The sequence below is a fragment of the Phaethon lepturus genome, unplaced genomic scaffold (assembly GCF_000687285.1).
Source record: "Phaethon lepturus isolate BGI_N335 unplaced genomic scaffold, ASM68728v1 scaffold32504, whole genome shotgun sequence".
In the NCBI taxonomy this organism is placed as follows: domain Eukaryota; kingdom Metazoa; phylum Chordata; class Aves; order Phaethontiformes; family Phaethontidae; genus Phaethon; species Phaethon lepturus.
Genome location: NW_010534564.1, coordinates 7687 through 29479, shown reverse-complemented (window position 1 = coordinate 29479; position 21793 = coordinate 7687). Strand labels below are relative to the sequence as shown.

Genomic DNA, 21793 nt, shown 5'->3' with positions numbered 1-21793 from the left:
CGCGGCCTCTAGCCGGGGCCAGAGCCCTTTGCCGGGCAGGTTGTCTGCTACAGCCTGGCCGGTGGGAAGTTTCCCTTTGTCTTCATAACTGTTTTCCCCCGAAGGTGGGCATGGGTTGTCCTTCAGGTATGATTCTTTATGCTATAAAATCACATTGCTGGAAGAGGGAATTAAAGAGGTCCTGATCACAGGTCTTTTAAACTTGCCTTTACTTCTTCCTTTGTCAGGTGGCCAGAAAAAGGATTGGTTACAGCCTGTTCAGCCTAGCTTAAGGTATTTTGCTTCTGTTTTCAGACTTACGATTCACTGAAGAAAAATTCAATGTATGTTGTATTTGTGCTACTTACAGTTAATGCCTTGTGATGCTTCCTACTGGAAAGGGGTATTCTGTTTTAGGAATTGGCCCAATCGTAATCTGAAATGATGCTTAACTCTGAAAAAGCAAATTTTTTTTAAAGTACATTTCTCATCCCTCTAGCCAAGGGGAATATAGTTGTTGCGAATATTTTTCTGCTGTCAGTTGCAGCATTAGTTTCGAATTAATGTCAGAAATCTCCCAACTCCGCAAGAGTCCCATGAAGGAATTAGTACAGTTACATATAAGATAATTTCATTTTCTGCAAGAACTGTTGCAGTTGCAAAGCCAAGCTCTTGTTGGCTGGAAGGCAACACCTGAATTAGGAGCCTTGCAATGGAGGTGATGCTGGCCTATCTAAGTTTGCACCATTTTTGTAGGCTCAGTTTTGAAGGCTATCAGCCAGGCAACTTTATAAAATCCTCTCTCCTAGGGCAGGTTTTGCACGAATTGTGTCAGCACACAGAGGAACTACATGCAAGAGAAGGGATGTCCTGTTGTCACTTACTGGCTTTTGTAAGCTATTTCAATGAGAAAAATCATCCAATTATTAACTATGATGGAGGTGGCTAAATAATGTCTCTCTTGGGACCTTAACTGTTACTACTGAGGTGTTTTCCATCTTTCTTAGCAGACTTCCCTATCAAGTATGAATTGATTACTAGAGGGTGGGAGATTTTACAGTCCCTTATCTCTTGTTTGAGTGAGAGCACCAGATGTTATTGGCCTTGAAAGGCCATTCGTTATTCTTATTTTAAACAGGCGTGAGGTGAACTGTCATGATGAGGATGGAAACGAGCTACAGACGACACCAGAGTTCAGAGCACATGTTGCAAAGAAATTGGGAGCAATGCTAGACGGGTATTGGCATGCAATACTAAAAAAGTTTGTTCTACGGGTAAAGTACACCAATGCTTTTGTGTGCTAAAAGCAGGAAGACAAAGATCTGAGTGCAACTTAGATATGGAGGAGAAGTTGTTTGTCCCTTTGTCTTCATCATTCCTGTATTTAACGCAAACTTTCAATATTCTGTGAACTAACTTGGCCCATGTGCTGTACCCTTCTGGTAAAGACTCCCTGTGAAGCACTGCATGACTCCATTTGCCTCTTTGGTGAAAGTGTTGTGGGGAGGAAAAAGTAGAATTTGTGTGCCTGAGCACTTTCATAATTTAAAAGCTGGCATGAGAATCTTTCATTTATTCTTACAATCAAGCCAATATCTAATTTAAGGCTGTGCTGGCAGTATGCCTCTGACTGGGCTGCCACTGTCTTTATTGTGTAAATATGGCCCTGTGTATACGTGATATTGTGTAAATATGGTGTTTAGCATTGGCTTTAGAAATGCTGCTTTTAAGTCATTGTGACATGGATTGCTAAGGAGAGAAGGCATAGTCTGATCTGAAAGCAGGGAGGTGAGACGGTTTCACTAAGAAAAAAAGTAAGAAGCTATGTAACATCTCCCTATAGTCTTGTGTTCTAGAAATACCCAGCTTAGACAGGTTTGTGTAAACTGAGCTAAAGATCTGACTGGGGTTTTCTGTTTAGTTTCATCACTGTCTTGAAGGAGTCATCAGGACCTTTGCAGACTTCTGTGCAACAGTCTGACTCTGGAGATGATGGTGAGTTCCAGTCACAGCCGTTGTGGCTATTTTGTGACGTTCTTAGCTAAATGATAACAAGTGAGATGGAACCTGCTCAGTGCCAGTTGTACATCCAACCGAGTAATACGGATTTGTAGTAGAATTTCTGTTAGTGTCAGTGAAGGCTATTACTTTGCTATTACAATTTCTGTGCCCTAACTCAGATTGTGGACTAAAGTCACAAATAATTGCTGTCAAGCACTATAACAATGCATTAACAGCCGTGAGGCTTCACAGGGAAGTTGCTGTTGATCGCTTTTACCTCTGTTTTGTATTGTGCTAAAATTCCCTTTTACGTATTTCTAGGTTTTCGCCTTTTCTCTTCCTCTGTCCTGGGAGACTGTGGGAAATCAGAGCCTTGCCCTGCAGCAAGGAGGAGACAGCCATCTAGCTCCAGGTGAGGTGGTGTCAGCTGTTTTGCTCCTGAAGTACTACTGCATCCCACATTTCAGAGGCAGCTGAGATTCTTGCAAGGGAATAAGAAGCTGAAGAGCTTGAAGTGTGTATTTGTGACTCCTATGTTCGAGTAGAATGTTCGAGTAGAACAGATTTTTTTGGTGCGCTTTGTTTTTTTGTGTGTGGTTTTTTTTTTAAGTGCTGGGGAACTAGAAATCTTTGTGAGAGATTTCTTTCCCCTCCTAGTATGTGTAAAGAACACCTCAGCCTTCAAACTGGTTAAATGCTAACTGTAGGTATTGGAGTCTCGGAGCCGCTGGGTGTTTATCAGGTGTTCTCATGTTAGATTACTCTGCTTTGGGTGAATTCAAGGCAAAAGTGTAACATAACTTCCTTCCCTTTTGTTACTTTTCCAGTGACACGGACAGTGACCAAGAGTGGCAAAGGTACCAGGAGGCTGCTGTGTCAGCTGCAGACATTCTGAAGCAAAGGGCTTTCCCTGCACTGACCCAGGATTCCAGCCAGGATCAGAGTCAAGGTTATAAAAAGCACAGCCAGAAAAAAAAGAAGAAAAAGAAAATTAGGGGAGAGAACAATATTCAAGAGAAAATAATAGGCCCATCAGAGTGTGACCAGATCAGCAAAGATTTGCCACAGTTGGTGTCTGCAAATGGACAGCATGGGAGACAGGACAGCAATCGTACAGAAAACTCAGTGTTGTCAGGAGTCAAGAAGAAGAAAAAGAAGAAAAGAAGAGAATGAAGATTTTTGCTCTGCAAACAGCAGGTGATTATGATGGATGAAGGATGCTGAAAAAATAAATTAACAAAAAGGAATTGCTGCAGATGAGGGAAAATTAATTGACAAAGCTTCTGTTCTAAAAGCTCAGTGGCCTGAGAGTAATTAAGTGACTTCCTATGTTGTTGGTGTCCCCCCTGGGGAAGGGAACAATGTTCTCCTAGCACAGCAGTTATCTATACTGCTGCTTACGCAGACGTAGCGTGAAAGGATTAAATACTGTGCACAGACTTGCGTGACAGAGGGATATAATCATAGCTGCATCCCCTCTGGTCTGTTCCTTCACAACTAGATCTTGTGTCCTGGAGAAAGTGTATGATGAATTGAATTTGCTTTACATGGCAACAGGTGATCAACTCCTTTTTTCTCTTTGCCTCTTCCTAGATGCCCATTAAGAATAGCTCCAGCCTGTGGGAGACTCATTTATCAAAAACATCCTGTCAGATATTGGGGCCCCCTTATTTTTTTTCATGTGATCACCATAACAATCTGTTGTTGAAACCTGCCATGTTACTAATCACCCTGTAGTGTGCACCTCTGCAGGGTCCCTGCATATAAACAGGGTGTGCAGCGAGCTTATTTCAGAGTTGTTATAAATACGTAGTTCTGTTCAAGTTATGTCCTTTGGAATTTCTTTTCATGTAGAGTTTTTATGGCATTTGTTGTTATTAAATTCTACTATTCTAATTAATTTGGCAGGTTTTGTACAACAGTGGCTTTCTTGCTGTATTCAGATGTCTCCCCCAACAGAGATAAAGATGGGTGAAATTAGTTCATAAAGAGCTAAAAGAAGAGCATAAAGATGTCTCTCTAGTTGCTTGGTGATCAATGCTTTAAGTTGCTACAGGAAAGGCTCAAGTCTAACTTGAAAGTCACTGTGTTTCAGTCCTTATTTTGGTTGATGATGACTTTTGTCTCTCTGAAATACAGTAGGTTTTGGTAGTTTTCAGTATGGCTCTTAGTCCCTTTATACTTCAGCTCCAGTATTTCAGGAAATGACCTGTTATTGGATAAATACTCCTCTCCTGTTTTTAAGATTGTTGCATTTCCGTAGCTCAAACTCATTTGCCCTGTTCAGGAGCCCAGAAAGTCAGAGTAGGGAAACTGAAATGGTGAACTGTTGCTCTTTGAGCATGGGAAAACCCAAGATGTTTTCTTCCCTCCTGTAAGATCCTTGCTGTTTTTTAATCAAGCAAACACAGTTGGCATCCAAAACTTGAAAGGATAAGTAGAAAATTGGCTTGTAATCTAACTGAACATACCAGCAGAAATTACTTCTCTTATGGCCAGTTAAAACTTCAGCATACTGAAGCTAGCACCTGTGGTGCATAATGGTCTAAAAATTATCTTTTGAATTGGTTTATGATAATTCTTTTTATGCTAACTGTAAGTTATATTTATTTGCAAATGATGCACATGGGAGATTAGGAAACAGTACTAGGATAAAATTCCTCAGAGGATCTAGTTACTGAAATTAATCTCTGATGGTTGATAGTATCTAGAGGAAGATCATACCAATACAAACTGTAATGGACACCTGCAATTTTGGAATTTCCAGATGCGATAACTGAAGAGTTTGCTGTAGGACTTCTTCTTTTTTAATTCTCCCTTATATCTTAACCTTTTAAGAGTTTTGAGCACTTTCTAATCTCAAGGATTTTCTTCCATTTCACAGTTGAAAGAATTACGCTGTTTCGGTCATGATGACAAAAACATGTTAATTAGGGCTTTTTCCGTGTCTGGCTAGTGACATATCAGTGATGTGAAGGTTGAGAGTAAATAGAGAAGAGAGGAATAATTAGAAGATGAATTATGTAAGTAGATCCTTAGGGCTAAAAACCTTCACTTAGTGCAAGTAAGACTCTTAGCCCCCAGGGTAATTATTTGCATATCAGGAACTACAGAATCTAGCCTACAGGGAAGCTAAGAATGAACTGTGTTCTGTAAAACGAATTCAAGCTGACATCTTTATAGAGAACAACTGAAGGAACCACTGCTCTTTGTGGGAACCTCCCAGGTGGTGTGCAGTGTCAGAGACCTGTGGAGAATGCCGTCCCCCGGCTCATTCAGCAAGACACATGAGATGAAAATGCACATGGTTAATGCAGGGAAATAGAATCTCCTTGTTGCTGTTAAACTTTAATTTCTGCATTTAAAACAAAGCAGAGCTATATCAAAAATAACCAAGCCATTTCCACTAGGATAGCGTGATTTTAGAGCAGGTCATCTTTAACTGAGAATGTTTGGTATTTTGGTAGTTAATTAAAGGATTTGTAGCTTGTAGTCAGTGATTCCATACTGACGGGTTTGTGCCAAGCCATTCCTGAATCTGTTTCTTGGTGATTTTTCATTGCAGTCAGGAACTAGGTGTTCTCCCTCTTGCCTCCAAGATACTATTATTTCTCATAGTTCCCATTGGTGCTTCTTTACAGTGAAGGTGAGTGTTTTAAAGATGGTGTCCTTTCTTTGGCAGCTCAGCTTTGCTCTTTTCTGCGTGGCTTAGTTTGGTGTTGGTAGGTTTGTACAGGCCCAGCTTGACAAAGGCTGAACTGAATGAAAGTCCCATCCACGCCCTGGCATTTTTGCCACGTTGCATTCACATCTCTCTCTATGGGATTCCTTCTTGGACAGCCACAAAAGGATGTCTGGTCATTCTAGGCTGGCTCATGGGGTTTGGGTTTGCTTGTTTTTTGTGGGAGTAGTGGATTTTTAGCAGTACCAGCATCATTCTTCCATGGCCTCTTTCTTGAGCCTGAGACTTCTTCTCTCATGGAGGCAGCTGAGTAAGGCATTTGTATGAGGCGGTGGGAGCTGGAGGTCGACTGAGCGCAGCAGCCTTTCCTTCCCGTGGAAGGCAGTGGTGACAGTGATGGCAAACACAGTTGAAGTTGCACCTGACAGGTTGGTCATGGCAGTCACCCTTGAGCTAGTTGTCTTGATTACTGAGTGGAGGATGCCATCTGTGTGGAGATAAAGGTCTCGATGACATTGTGAGTGGATGGCAGCAGCTGACTGTGGCTGTTGGCGGAGTCAGAGCTTTGGTACAGCACCAGGCTGCTGGAGGACACTGTCAAAGGCACAGGCAGAAGTTAAGTACAGATTCTCATTGCAGTCCCCTTACGTGTGCACATACATTTCCAGCATGAGTAAAACCTCCTGGCATAGGGGCATAACTCCTTTTTCCATTTTGTGTGCCATTATATACCTAATTCAAGTACAAAGCTAGCCTGAAAGCATTGATAGTGTCAGGGAGTTCAGATTTGAAGATTGTAGTTGATTGTTAATGTCCCAGTTCTTCTCTTAGAACTGGGGAGATCCAACTGGAGTCTCTTCATGAGGGAGTCTTGGGCTTTTCAGCCTGAAAACTGCCTGCAGGACTGGCTATGCATGGACACTGATTTTTGTCAATGTTTTTAAGGTTATTTTTGTCTTTAGCTTCTGAAGGGTCCCATTTCCAACAGTCAGGCCTTACACAGCCTGTGGTCTGAATCTTTTCCTTGTACCAGCTTTTCAAACCCCTCAGGACACTGGTAGAGCTCTCTTAGAGAACGGTGAGCCCTAGTTACCATTTTCTGTCTGGGTTTTACAGTGTTGGCAAAGAAACAGCAATATGTGGTTTAAGATAATAGTGGCTGTTGCTCTTACCAGCAGGGCTTGAGGTGAGGCGAGGGCCTGGCTGAAGGTGCTGGATGGTTGTGTCTTGGTTCTGTAAATGTATCGTTGGTGCCTGTGACACTGGCGTATGCATCCCAGACTCTGTGTGAGTCTCTGAGTCAGATGTGAATGCCTAGAGGAAAGAAAGTTATCAGTGCCTGGTTTCTACATCCCTTCTAACAGGCATGAGAGATGAGTGAGCAGGTGCTGTTTCCAAGGAGATTAAATCCTCCTTGATGATGCAGTGAAGAGCTTGCTCTAATGCCTCCAGTATTGCAGCTGGTACCAGCAAGGTGAGGAGATAAGAAAGATCATCCTGCTGGGATGGCATAGACCACACACCCAAAAACTCTTTGACGAGCAAGGAGCTACCTGCAGACTGGTGCAGTTCTAAGGTGGGGGAACAAAGGCATGTGCTAAAGGCTGTTACCTGTTTAGTTGGTGTCAGGTTAGTCAGGGCGCTGAGATTGGCTGTATCTGTTATCACCATGGTTTGTGGTAAGAGGCCTGTATGTGTGTATTGGGCCACTTCAGACTTGGGGCCGTAGAGAGCTGTGCATGAAAGAAAACAAGATCATGTGGATGCTGGAGCTTTGCATGAGAATAGTTTGGCTGAGTAGTTCTCCTCATGCACGTGGACCTGCTATCTGTCTCTGGAACAGTGGGAGTGGAGGGACAGGGAGATGAATGCAAGAGAAAAATAAGTTCATAAATCAACAATAATAGAATAGGAAAATAGAGTGCTGCAAGCCCAAGGATCCAGCAAATGCTCCAGAACAGAGCCTTTATTTTTTTTTGGTTTGCTTGAGCAAATGAGTTGATGTTCTTACCGTGAGGGTTCTGTAACTGGGCCATGGTAGCCATGAAGGGGCTCTGGTTGATGTGGCTCTGGACCTGCTGCATGAGGGGCTGCTGGTAGGATGGGTGCAGTTGCTGGGAGAACTGGACGGGCTGCAGGGTAGTGAGGCTGCTCCCCATGCTGTTTATTACAGGTACACTCTGGGGCTGGGTTGAGGCCAGGCCTGAAAAACAAGGACTGATGACAGTAGTGTCACACACTATGGCAGGAGTGTGGCTGCTCTGCAATAGGGACATCTGAAAGAGTCATTGTGGCAGGCCTGTTGTCACAGGGTGACTTTGGATCCTGCTTTTCAGATGTTCCATTTGTTGTCTGTGATTATGAATATATTTCATGCCTGTGAAAATTAAGTGGGAGTGTGCAAAATGTACAATGCAGACAAGTACCATAAAACCACCTCTGACTTCCAGTGTGTGTTCCTGTGTACATCCTTGTGTACCAGTATAGGTCACTTTCCAGTTGAGTGATAACCTAACATAGAGTTCCACTGGGGAAGCCTTGCTCAGAAGTAAACTCAGAGCATCATCTCATGTCCAGTTCTTTTTTTTTTTTTTTTTATGAAGCTGTTGGCAACAGAGAGAACTAGGCTGTAGTTGTCCAGCCACATGGAATGGAGTTTAAGCTCATTTTGCTTGGGCTGTCAAATTACAGAATTTGGACCAGTGAGAAAGAGGTGGAAGGTTTCACACATGACTACCCATTTCCCACGACTGTACAAACCCTGTTGCTGTAAATCAGCAAGTCTCTCCAGCACTGAGAGATTTCCACTCTGTGGAAAATCTCAAATTTTTTTTTTGTTTGTTTGCATAAAATTAGAATCCATATCATAATCTTGGGTATAAATGAGGAAATGGAAACTAGTTCACAGCAGTCACCATGGAACAAAATAAGGCCTCTTTCTTCCTGGGAAGAAAGTGTTAAGAGGAGAGTATACATTTTATTTTCCTTTATCTAATGAGATGCACTTTGGCAGTAGACTAGTCTTGGAATGAAAAGAAATCTCATACAATTCCAGAAAAGCTGTTAAAGTGAAAAATGTAACAAAAATAGTAATTACTGCTGTGGGTTCCAAAGGCATATGCTGCTCTTTGCAGGAAGCAGAACAGGATGTTTTGTCTTTCAAGCACTATGAACATGCTTCAGTTTTCATAGTTTTAAGGAAGTATTACATTTATATTTGGGAAGATGTAGAGCAGCAAAACAAAACATTGGCATAGGAATAGATTGCAAAAGTCCTTTGCTTTTAGGATGTGGGTTTGTGTGTAACTTAATTCTAACATGAATAAGGAACATCTGTCCCTTAATTCCATTGGTTCTTGTAAATAGTGCTGCTGAAGATCCTTATTGTTTGTGACAGTTTCCCCAGGTTCGTATCACTACCAACTTAGTACTTTTGTCTCTGAAAATGAGGCAGGTAATTCTAACAATTACAGGTAGCTCTCTATCTGAATTCTGATAATCAGAGTCATTACAGAATGCTACTCACCTATCACCAGGGTGGAGGCGCCTGTGTTGGTGAATGCTGGTGCTAGGGATGAGGTCTCACCAGCTCCAATTGCCATTACACCCGGCAGTGATGCCATGATAAGGTTCTGAGTTTGCTGGCTCAGTGCATGTGGATTTTGCTCTAGGCTGTGCAAGGCAGTCAGGGTGCTGACAGGAGGGAGAGTTCCTCCAGGAGCTGAGACCTGTGTGAAAGGAGGACTGTGAAAATGCCATCTGCAGAAAGTTGAGTATGGCGAGTCTTGAAATTGCGATAAACGTCCTTCTCCCTCTTCCTACCTTCTCTGACCACTTGCTAACTAGAAAGATTTCACGTTTGCCTGTCTGCAGTTTCTCTGTGCTCGCCAATTAACTAGCAAAGGTCATTGAAATACTGTTGAAATACTGAGTAAATCCTTGCTGTTTTAGTTCTTTCAAGTTTAAGAAGTCATAAGGGTTTTACAAACAAGAATGAGATTAGTCCCGCTGCATTCTCTACAGGGAAGGTTTCTCTTCTGTTTTACAGCTGAGGGTAGAAGACGATGCTCAGAGGAATTAAAAGGCCTAGGTAATTTTACATAATAATTTTAGCTGCAGAGTTCAGCACAGAATTCAGGAGTTCCTCTTTGGTTCACTTTTTCCTCTGAGAAATGCCTGTAATTTGCCTTTCTCCCAGAAAGTGTCTTTTAGTAGCCAGTGAATTTTTGGATTGAGATTTTTAAAGGAGTTGCTGAAAAGTTTACCTAGACCTTTTTCTCATATGATATGTTCTTCAGGCCGCATTACCTGGCTGTTCCCTGCTGTTAGAGAGGAAACGTACCTGTTAGAACAGGACTGTTCTGTGCTTGGGTGTCTTGCTGATTTAGTCTGTCCTTGAGTCATTGAGAAATTTAATAACTTGACTGTTTTCTCAGCTTCTAAAATGAACCATGTAACCTGTGTCTGTGCTCTAATGGGGTTTTGAGTTTGCAAGGCCTTTTGGAGACCTGTAGTTGAAGTACTGTGGAAGAGCAAAATAGCATTCTAATGATTTGGCTGATAGAAAAAATTAAGTGCTTTATATTATACTTTTTTTTCCTCCCCTCAGACAAAAAGCTGTAAGGAATCTTTAGTAAGAGTAAGCACCAACAGGTTAAACAGTGGGACAAATGACCTTGATATCAATGTTAGAAGACAGCTGTAGAAGATTTTCAGCACCTCATGAAAGACTTTTTTTCTTCAGGAAGAGACCAGAAAGCCAGCAAAGTGAGTGACTGACAAGATTGAAATCATACTCATTTATCGGGTACTTAACTTTTCCCTCAGGCCGGTATGCACTAAGGCAAACTTCTACCAGCTGTTTCCCTGTAAGCAAGGGAACACATGCAAACTGAAAATGATCAGTCATGTAGTTCTAGTGCCTCATTGCTAATTATGTGGGAAAATTTATAGTAAAATCTTGAAAGAAAATTTGCTTTGAGAAGGCAGATTGCAGCAATCTAGATATCCAGTAAATGTCTCAATGGTATGTGCTGCATACAGGCTGTTGGGCTTAATTTTTACAGCTAAGATGGGTGTAAGTACAGGTCTCTCTTCCGTTAATCCCATTGGTGTCTGATCAACTATCTTGAGACGTGTAGGGCTCAAATGAGAGTTGGAGATCAGATGATGAGAATATCGCTGGGGAAAGGAGGAGAGAACAGAATTTCCTGGGAAGAAGGAAATTGTGTCATACCTTGAGCTCTGTTTTTTCAGAGTAGACTGTTTTAATTGATTGTAAGGAAATGGCTATACTTCTTGCTTTTGTGCTCTAATGCGTGCCCTCACCAGCAGTCTAGAGGGCACATGTATCTTGGGACTGCTCATGTTACATGGTCAGTGCAAAGTGGCTATGTAATATCTCTATAAGAAGGTGGTTTTAAGAGTATTCTAGGAAAACCTACTTCTTAATAGTCTGTATTGTGACCACAGGCAGAGGACCTGATGTCCTCCAGTCTCCAGAACTTAAGTATACATCACTTACCAGCTTAGTGTCTGTGGTCAGGAGGTTCTGGCTGGGCTCCAGTCCAGGGGGAGAAACCTGATGCAGGATGGTTTGGGTGGTCACCATGGAGCTGTTCCCATGGTGGTTGCTGCTGGAGGACTCTGCCTCGCTGGCTGGCTGCTGGTTGTACCTCACTCCTGCATCACAACAGGAGGGAAACTGGTTGTCAAAAATGAGAAACTGAGAAACTTTGGCAAGTGCTAAGTTCAGTTTGCTTTGCAGGTGCTTAAGCCAGAGACAAGGTGGGTAGTAGGGGAACCAGGAGAACAGGCATTCTTGCCACCCTGCCCTGGCTTTCCTCTGTAACTTGGCACAACTGCTTCCTTAAATACTGACTTCAAGATATGGCTGTGTGTGCTGCAGGGAGCAAGCATGGTTCACTAGAAACCACCCCTCTGGATGTGGCTGTAGAGAGGAGAGAGTCTCAGTGATACCATCTCTTCCCAGAGTGAGAGCAATTACCAGCTCTGACCCATGAAGCTGAAAAAGCTCTGCTCTTTTTGGATGGAGAATGACCTTTCCTAATGCCTGAAAACTCAGTCACAGAGCCTGATGGTGCTGATATGTATTGGAAAGAAAAGGATACAGAACTGACTTGTGATGGTAGCCAGTGGATGTCCCCTTGAAAGGGGATTACTGCCTGCCAGCTGTGACGGAGTGCAGGATGTCAAAGAGTAAGTGAGGAGATTTGGCTGAAAATTTTGTTACTGAACTTCGTCACCCTTGCTATTCTAGCCATGTCTCCAAGTGAGGAGAGTGGTCTTTGTCACTGATGCTCTTTCCTTGTAGCAAGTCTGCTTTTTCTATCTGTAGATTCACCTCCTAAAGGGCTGGACTTGAGATAGTTTTGGTGACTGAGTTTGGGTAGGTTCACTGGTGTCTCTTCCAGATCTCCCTCTAGTTGTTTCTTACCGTGAACTTTGCTGGGTGAGAGAGCAGATGATGGCTGGAGGGAGGAAGTGTTGTGAGGAGTTAGAGGAGGAGCAGAGGTAGGCTGTGGTCCACTGAAGGTGTCCATGGCCAGCTTGTGCCGGAAAGCCTCCTCCTTCCTGCGATTGGCAAACCAGTTGTAAACTCTGACCTCTGTCACCAGGTTTGAGCCCAGTCCCTGGGCCTGAGATGGGGAAACACCTCTCTGAATACACTCTGCTCTGTTGAGGGAAAGCACAAGAAGAGCCTTGCTGAGCTGGGCTTAGTCAAAGAGACAGAGGAAGCATGCAGCCCCAAAGCCACTGTGGTCTGGCACACTGTGTGGGAGGATCCTGACAGGTACAGCAAGACGTGAGGGGTTACTGATCCTTTGTGGACAGTGAATGCTCAGTTGTGCCATCTCATTCAAATGTGGCTGGTGTCAGTGGTGACATCCACTGCTGTACTGTTAGCCTGCCTCTCATAGGCGCTAGCAAACACCAAGAACACAGAGAGGCCCTGCTGTGCTCTTCTTCCTCAAAGCCAGACACCTATCTTTACCTGTTGCACTCTTCCACCAGTGCCTCTCTCTCTTCTTTGCTGGGGTTTTTTTGTCTCTCATAGGCTTGGAACAGGATCTGTTGTGAGGCAGGACCCCACTTAAAGCGGTTTCTTCTTCCCTTCTTGGTGGGCAGGTCATCTCCCATGGGCTCCTCTGTCAGGATACCCTGGCCAGCGTGTGTGAATTCTGCAGGCACAAAGAGGCAAGGGTATTTGCTTTCTGGAAGCATTTCCAATAGTTCTGCCTAGCAGGCCCGATGCAGCTTACCCTTGGAGAATCTCTCATACAAGATGGAGGACTGAATCTAAATGCGCTGGAAATAAAGTTCCATAATCTGCTAAAATTGATAAGATGTTCCTAGCAGGACCGTATTTACCTGTCCTTTTTTTTTTTTGCATGCATTGAGCCTCTGCTCCCACCTTGGAGTCGTGAAAGCAAATGCTTGAGTTTAGAGCAAGCATGACTGGAGTCCTGCTTTCCAAAACCATCCAAAGGCCAAATGTCTCACTTGACTTGCAACCCACCAATACAAAATTAAGTAAGACAAGATTCCAGCCAGGCTCATGAATGTAGAAGTGCATGCTGCAGGGATGGGTTCCCACTGAGTGCCTGTAATGAAGGGGCTTAGAGGGCATGAGGTGATAGCTCACAGTGTTGTTTTGCAGTGAGTACAGCAGCCTGCTGCTTTTGCAGCTAGAGGAACTGTTGCTTTAGCTGAAATTGCAAAAGCATAGCTCTCGGGCAGAAATTCTGTCTCTGTCATCTGTCCACTATGCTGCTTTAGTCTGAGGATGGGTGTAGAACTCGTAATTGGAAATGGACGGTATTAGTTTGCTTCTCTTGAGCCAAATGGAGGGTGGGGTGGGTGACTGCAGGCTGCTTCACGAGGGAGTGTTTTTCTGTGTACTGTTTGGTTCACCTTACCACTAAATACTGACCTGCACTTCTCTAAGCTTCCTGCTAAAAGTGGCTTTTCCTTCCCCTTTTCCTTGATAAAGATAAGGAATAAGGATTAGCAAGGGAGAGCAGAGGCCTTTATGAAATTGAGATAGAACAGTTGTTGCCATACTTACGCTGGGCCACCTCTCGCTGCTTGCGGACATACCAGGTGTAGAGGGCTGCCCTTTTTTGGGTCTTCATGGGAGTGCCCTTGTTGAGGTGTTGTGAGAGGTGAGACTGGTTCAGACCAGTAGTGTCCACCACCTCACGCTGAGGGATGTTGTGCTGCTGGAGGTAGGATTTCACCATCTTTGCCACTCGCCAGGGATCCTCTCTGGAAGGAGCAGAAAACACTTCTCAGAGATCTAACACCTGCACTTGGCAGACCTGCATTCCAAGGAAGTGCACTAGTACCTCCTGAGGTGCACCTTTTGTGTCAGTCATCACCTTTGTGTCTGGCGAGGCCAGAGTGTTAACTGGCTGCATAAGGCAAAGCTGTTCCTCAGCGTGCTACTTTGTTCAATTTTGACTCTGCATTCAGGGTAAAAACTGCATGGTGTTAGAAATGAAGTGCGAAAGATGTAGCGCTAGCTTCCTTTAAACGGTTCGCAGTAGGCACTTTTATCTCCCCTTAGAAGGGGACTCTTTGGTTATCAAGGGAATTTCCCAATACATGGCCATAGACTTTGGCTGTCTGTGCTCATTTGGAGACAAGTTTTGGCCTGTTCTGTCTAGGCAATTGTCACCTGTAAATGATAGAAAGTGCTGACCGCTGATGTGAGCAAGGAATAGACCCTTCTGCTGGAAAGTAATGTAAATGTAAAGCATTTTTTTCTGCTAGTGAGAAATGGTGTAAGGAAGGAAGTGATATTGCATTTCAGTATTCAGTTAGATGTTTTATGACTACAGAACTCTTTTTTTCAGAGTTGGCATCTCTCTTCCCTTTCCCTTCACATCTTTTCTTCTTTATCCCCCTTTCTTTAAGAAGGCATAGGTGCTTGGGATAGATGTACTTAATTTTTCAAGATAGATTCATTGTGATATTAGGCTGAACCTAGCTCATGCCCTGATTCTGGTCCAGGTTGGGTTGCCTTGCAGTGATTCAAGAAAGGAAAACAGGCTTTCATCATACTGTCTTGTGACAGTTATGTATGCATATGTATACACCAAGCCATCCAGGATTATGTTCTTGCACATTTGCTACGTGTTATTCAAACACACTGATTCGCATCTAGATCCACTCAAGTTTCTAAATGCAATAAAGAACAACAGGCAAACCACTAACTCCTCCTATTGTCACCCTCCTTTAGGGTAACAGCTGAGGGAATAGACCTATTTGAGACCTACTCACAAAATTTGCGACGCTAATCTGATTCAGGATTTGATAAGGAATGTGAATCTATAATTTTTAGGATCTCCGATTAGAATATCCGTGAAGGTTCCTAAGGAAAATAGAGAAAACATGAGACTGATTTCTTTGTGTGTATTGATTTCACCAAAGCTGAAAAATCACAGTAGAAATAGAAAGATGTGAAACGAGGCAGTTGAGATCCAAGCAGTGCAGGAGCCTCTCTACAGAAAAACCTTTGGTTCTTTTTTAACAAAGAGCATCCTTCTGTGTGGAATGTCTGGTGGAAGTGGTTTGTATGCTGTAGAAATACACTGGTGTCACATGCAACACCAGCATCAAAGGAGAAATGGGGGGAAAAGGTACCAAGGATTGTGCAGAAACTGTCACAAGAACACACAGGTCTGAACAGCAGGGAACAACTGTACTGTTCGTAGCTTTGTTGACTCAGGAGGTTGCCAGAGGCTGCAAAGTGATAAGGAGGACAAAGTCCACACCTGTTCTCTCAGTATAAACACCCTTATCTCTGTTCCCCTGCAGCCTCTCTCCCAGTGACTGGATAGTCCAAGGAGCAAGCTCTGCTGCAGTTAAAGTGTGACAGAAGCAATGTCAGCTACAGCTTTCCGAAGAACCTGCTTTCTTAAAACAGGAACATTTGTTTCTCTTCTACAGTGGCAAGCTTGCTATAGAGACTTCTAGCTTCTTCCCTTAACCATCTTTGTCTTTCAAAAGCCTCAAATTAGGATGAACTTACGAAAGCTTTTCTTTCCTCTGTTTTTTTTTTTTAATTCGTCTCTCCCAACCAAGGACCAATCTCCTCCCTCTGTATTTGTGACAGTCTAGCCAGAACCTGCACCCTTAATTTGTTACACAGGTCCCTATATGAAGGAGAAAAGGCTCTGACTTGGAACCTCTGGTTTCTTAGATTTCCACTAGAAGAGGAAAGACTGTGTTACCACTAATGGAAACCTCTGTTACATGTTGATTTCCTTCCTGCACCCCAATCATGAGTCACTTTCATCTCCCCTGTCAGATCCTCACTTCTTTGTGCTAGGAATAAAGCAGGAAGTATCTGTGAGTATCTTCTCACAGTGGTTAAAGCCCAGTGGTTCTTCTGTCGTCTTTTGAGACAAAGCAGGGAGCTTTAGGAGGCAAAACAGTACAGGGTAATCTTAGTACAGTATGATTTCATAATACAGTTGTATGAAATCCTAGCTACTCTGTACATTGTCAAAGCACAGGCTGTAATATCAATGCAGCAATTCCTTTAGGCCCAAAGCTACATCACAGAACAGGTGATGGCAGTTGGTCAGCTGAACCCTGGCGTGAACCATTGCCCAAATACATAGTTTCACCTGGAGAGCCTTCACCACTGACTAAGACATAAGTTGAAACCTTTGCTCTTTCACTGGTGGCAAGACTGTCATTGACTGTCAGAGGGTAGGATTTCACCCTAAACCTAGTTCTCCTGTTTGTAGTTCCACTAAAATTTAAGTTGCCTCAGTGAGTCAGAACTACAGAAATGAGTCTGCCTTGCTCAAGCTCTCCTTCTCTATCTCTAAGTCTGTCTTCTGCTTTTTAGCTTCCCTTTCTTCCCAGATGCAAACTGTGTCTCCATTCCTCTCTTTTTTTCCAAGGTCTAATCTCTGTCTCCAAAGTCTTACACAGTTACGTTTTTATGTCCTTCCTCCTAAGTCTTGCTCTCCTGCTCTCAGTTGCTTATTGCCATCTGGGCATAGCCCCTCTCCCTGGCTCATCTCAACCACAGGAGCCTGGGTCCTCTCTCCATGGCAGCTTCCCATTTTCTTAGTTCTGAGGTCACTTTTTAAGGGCGTTTTCACCTCCCTTTTGTTACCTGAACAATAAGTAACCCAGGTAGTTAGTTATAAACTCAAAGGGAACAAGAGGCTGGTTGATAATTTATAGCAACATCTCAAATTTAAATGGAAAGTAAATATCAAGTTGTTAGCATTAAAGAAAACCCATTCCAGAGAGCTGGAGATGTAACATTCAGGGGACCTTCTCCCTCCCTCATTCTTTCTGACTTTTCTCTTTCCTTTGTTCCTTTCTTTCCCTTCCTCTTCCTCATGCTCTCTGTCTCTCCTTTCCTTCTTTCCTGTTCTCAGACTCTCAGGCAAGAGAAACCTTCATTTCCCTGAGGTGGGTTCTGAATTGCTGCTTTGGACCAGAGCTTGCTTAAACAGAGGTTCAGAGCCGTGAAGTACTCAGGACCATCCTCTGGCCCTTTCCTCTGGAGCCTGCTAGACAACCCTCACTGATGTCAGTGCACAGCCTGGAGCCGGGCTAGGCAGAGAGCAGGGAAGGTAAGACTATCCCAGCAGGGTTCCTTTCTACTGAACTTGGCCTGGTTTGCCTCATCTTGGTTTATAAGTGGAAATGAAAGGGGTGTGGCAGCTTCATCTCTAGATTCCCCAGCTAGAGCCATTCTAAGACACTGCTTACACAGGGGAAAGACTGAACCTTTATCATTCTATCTTTGTTTTCTTTTTTTCCTCATGGAAAACACGCTTTTATCCCTGCCTCCAGGGGAAATCTGTTGCTTATCTCAATTTCTCTCTTTCCTAATGGAATTTCACCCCTTGCCCTACAGGTGAATTGTTGCTATACCTCTCCCCATTTGCTATACCTGTGGTAGTATGATCTGTCCCTTCCCCCAAGGTAGCCTCTCTCTTGCTTTCTACTCTGGAGAATATCTGGGAATTACTCCACACAGCTCCATCTCCCTACTGAGTTCTTTATTCTAGATGCAGTTTGCTTTCTGTGTGGAGTGATATGGAAATAATGTTTTTATTCAAACTGTAAATCCATGGAACATCAGTGGGACAGATTGAGGGGCAAAATGAAATGATGTTAATTCCTCACTAGAGAAACCTTTGAACTGCCTTTAGCATTTTTTTTCTGTAGGGGCGAAATCTAATCAATACCCACAGCTGCATTCAGTCATGTGGGTGTATCTTCTCCACACCCTATTTTACTCAGCTTTAACTAGGGCTTTCCAAACTGTGGTTTCCATGTCAGTGGTCCTGTGAGGACGTACTTGGTCTCTTGGTGCTGTCATTTTTTTCCTTTACAGCTCCTGTAAAGCCTAGCAACGGACACTTTCCTGGTTCCACTTTATAAGCAATGGCTGCAGTTACCACAAAGATTTTGTTGTATCATTAGTAGCTGCCCACAAGTCAATCTCTCTGTTAAAACGTGGTCTACAGTATTAGGCCAGGAATTGTTAACAATGCCCAAAGAGGCTTCTGCCTAAAGGCAGAAGTGCCTCCATCTGGCTTTTGGATTTGAAATCCTTGTGTAGCTGCTGAAATAGCTTTGCAGGCATTGAAGTTTTACTGGGAATCCCTAGGCGTGGATATTCTTCCCTGCCTTCCTTTTATCTGTTGCTGGGAGTAATTTCTATTATAGACTGTTCTGCCCTGTCTGACAATACTTATAATACTACTTTAAGGACATTACCTTCAGGCATCTATTAATGGAAAGGTTTGTTCTTAAAAACAAAAAAGTTTATTAGTAGGTGACAACTGCTTACATATAATCAAACCCTGATACTGGTTCACATGCTTCAAATAGATTCTCAGACATACAGCTGCTTTTTTTTTTTTTTCAATCTTTGACCAGAAATTTGAAACATGTTAATACGGACTTCCTACTATTTTCATTTTACCTTGACTAATTTTGATCTATTATATTTCTCCATAACTATACTTGCAATTTTTTGCTGAAACTGAGGCTTCTGGTCCCCTTCTACTGTCCTCAACAGCAGAAGTGAATTGCTGTGTCCTGTGACGTGGGGGACTAGCGAAAGAAAACTCTGATGTTTCAGAATGAAGTTTTACAATTAAGACCCCGTATGAGGCTTAAGAGATCCTTGTTCTTGCCCAATCCTTTCTGTGCTATTTTAGGGTTTTAGGTGGGTTATAGAATCTCCCTGTACCTCGGTTCCCACTTGTTACATGGGAATGCTGCCCAGCTGACTGCCTAGAGAGAGATGTGAGACTGTTCATCAGAAAGCATTAATATGACAGGTTTGCAAGAGAGGCAAGACTCTTGTGCTGAGGCTGGTAGTAAGCACAGAAAAGACTGTCAGCAAGTTCCTAGAAAGGCAGGGAGGATCAGAAATGAGAATTCATGCTGAAGTGAGGGTGGCAGGAAGGAATTCCCTCCATCCGTGTGTCTGTTCTTAGATCACAGCGGATGGCACTTCAGTCCTACTTCACCCATTCATTGCAGAAAATGGGACAAAGCCAGGTGCTCTTCTTCAACTTCCATGGATTCCTTTGTGGAGAGATGCCTGATAAACCATCAGAAGTTAATGATCAAAAAGCTTATCAGGGTCTTTTCATCTATAAATTTATAAGACAAAAGAGAAATAATAAAGCCATTGGATAATTAGTAACTAGCCAGGGCCCGCCCGGTGCCACTGGGCTCAAACTACCCCAAGACCTGTACGCAGACTCAGGAAGATGAGAAGGAGACAAGGATGAGGGGAAGGGAGGGAGAGAATTAGCCAAGAAGACAACAAAATGGGAGGAATAGCAGCAAAGACGAAAGTGAGGAGAGAACGGAAATATGTAAAAACAATGAGAGAGAGGTAAAGGGAGCAGAGGAGACTAAAACGTGTGACAGCTGGAAATGGGGAAGAGGTGAAAGACGTACTGGGCCAGCAAGACTGAATTATTTGGAATGTTTTCCCTACCCAGGTAAGAGCTGATCCAGTGAATTTTCCTCTGTTGGGTGCTGCAGAGTCATCCATTCCCATCCATTCCATTCTGCTAGGGAGCTTTTGTCTCCTAAGTATTTACAGTGAATGCTAACTCTTGTCATGCTGTTTTTCTAGCTCTGGCCTTTTGCGGTGGAGTTTGCTGTTTGCTTCTTGTTGTTACACTTTATGTTAATTTCCTTTGCATGTGTAAGGGAGTGATCAGGAAGCCTGAGAAATTGTCTGGATTTTAGTAGCGGTTTAGTTTTAGTAAAGATTTTAAGTGCAGGATGTTGCTGCATCTTTTTGTCTTCTGTCAGCTTGTCATTTCAAATTACCTCCAGAACAGATGGGCAAGATTCTACTTCTGTTGTGATAGATAGGTTGGATAGACCTGATCCTTGCTTGGACAGACTTCCCAGGCTGCCCACGGGAATTGTATCCCAGCAAGAATCCCAAATGGGAATCCCGGTGAATGTTTCTTGTGAGTCTGTAATGAGGCTTATTGGTTTGGGGAACTCTTCCTGTCTTTTGATTTCAAAAATGCTTGTATGCAAAGGCGAATTTGTGTGGCAGTAAAACCTGTAGTTGTTGCTGTATATGTACTTTGTAGTTGTGACAGGCAGTGGATGCTAGAAGAGAGTGTTCTGGCGAGGTTTCAACCTCTGCGTGTATTTGGTGTGTGCTCTTTCTACAAGAAAAATCCCCATTGAAGTCAGGAGAACTTTGCACTCACAAGAATGACAGGAACAAGTTCTCTTGGTTTGTCTTTGACCAATAATCTATAGCAAAAAACCCAGTAAAATTAACAATATTAATATACTTAAATATAGCAGGGAAACAGTACAACTTCACTTTACTGTACATCCTCGGGCAAATATAGCACCAGTTAGGAGTGACCAGCCTTTTTTCTTTTTTTTTTTTCCTACCCTGATGACTGAAATTGTGAATCCTATTAAAAATTTAAATCCAACATTCAGTCAGAGAGATACAAGTTATACAGGCCTCAGAGTGTTCTGAAGCTTTATGATACAAGCACTTCAAATATATAATCAGGCTCCATGACTCCATGTGTTTTATGTGAGATGAAAGGAAAGTTTGAGGGCATATAAAGAATTTGGAGAGTGTTTTGGGGCTGCTAGTCCTGGCATGGATGAAGGCTGTCTCTGTGCAGCTGGATCAACTGTGAATACCAGGGACACTGAGCGGGAAGGGAAAGAAAAAGAGATTTAGAGGGAAGAGTGCAAGAAAGCAGCAAAGAGGAGCAGCAAATCTGTCCTTACTGTAATAGTCTTTCCACCACAGCCTTCTGGTGAGCAGCCTCCTCAGGGCTCAAGTTTTCCAGCTCCTTCATTATTGGAGGGGTAAATTCCTCCCCGTCATCTGAGGTTTCATCTTCTGATAACCTGGACTCCCCCACTCCGTTGGGGAGGTTGGGGATGTCGGGACAGGGTTCCCCTTTCTCTGTCTGGAGGGCATTGATAGCGCGCTGACTTTCACTCTGGAGCACGTAGGGTTCCACTTCGCTCAGCGCCTTGATCAGGGTCTCCTTGGTTAGCCCTGACTCCAGCAGCGCTCCCAGCAGCTCCACTTGAAGATGACTCAGCTTCGAGACCATGGTCTTCAGGCTGGTGTCTCTTGGATTTGAATTTCAGGTTATCCTGCTTCCAGCTGCCCTACACCATGTTCCTGAGGTAACACGCCCGACTGTCAGGAGAGTGGGCACAGCACAGCCTCCCGCCTTTACACCCCCCCCAAAAAAACAAAATACAAAATTGAGCCACTTCAGACCCCCCACGACTGTCCTGAGCCAGTGCTGATAAAGGGACCCTTGGCTATCTGTTTACATTGGAGCAATGTAAATTCTCCAAGGTTCATATTTATCTGTGTGCTTAGCAAGTTACTGAACTTTGGACTTCAGCACTGCAGCAGCAGTTCACAAAGTGCAGAGGGAGAGAAAGCAGGGGGAGGGGGAAAGAGAGGGAAGCAGAAGAGAGAAGGAGAGTAAAAGGAAGGGATAGAAAGTCTACAGCATGGAAAAGTAAGCTATGGAAGGAAAACCAGGAAAATGAGGATAGAGAAATATGGCTTATTTCTGTCCCTGT

The 21793-nt window shown here is 43.4% G+C and overlaps 2 protein-coding genes across 2 annotated transcripts; one reads left to right on the top strand and one right to left on the bottom strand.

The window, feature by feature from the left end:
- Nucleotides 1-227: 227 nt before the first annotated feature.
- On the top strand, nt 228-3153 carry LOC104615792 (chromosome unknown open reading frame, human C12orf43; the record flags this gene model as incomplete). The annotated part of the gene is made up of 5 exons (XM_010285574.1): nt 228-273; nt 1118-1216; nt 1901-1974; nt 2302-2392; nt 2808-3153. Coding segments are annotated over 5 exons (656 nt in total), but the record flags the coding sequence as incomplete, so codon positions are not given.
- Nucleotides 3154-5571: 2418 nt separating this feature from the next.
- On the bottom strand, nt 5572-21448 carry HNF1A (HNF1 homeobox A). The gene is made up of 10 exons (XM_010285573.1): nt 20972-21448; nt 13752-13951; nt 12678-12864; nt 12120-12358; nt 11187-11344; nt 9189-9390; nt 7674-7865; nt 7274-7395; nt 6835-6976; nt 5572-6256 (listed from the first exon to the last, which is right to left on the bottom strand). The coding sequence occupies exons 1-10, from the start codon at nt 21304-21306 to the stop codon at nt 6129-6131; spliced, it is 1905 nt and encodes a 634-aa protein (XP_010283875.1). The 5' UTR covers nt 21307-21448; the 3' UTR covers nt 5572-6128.
- Between the last annotated feature and the right edge of the window lie 345 nt (nt 21449-21793).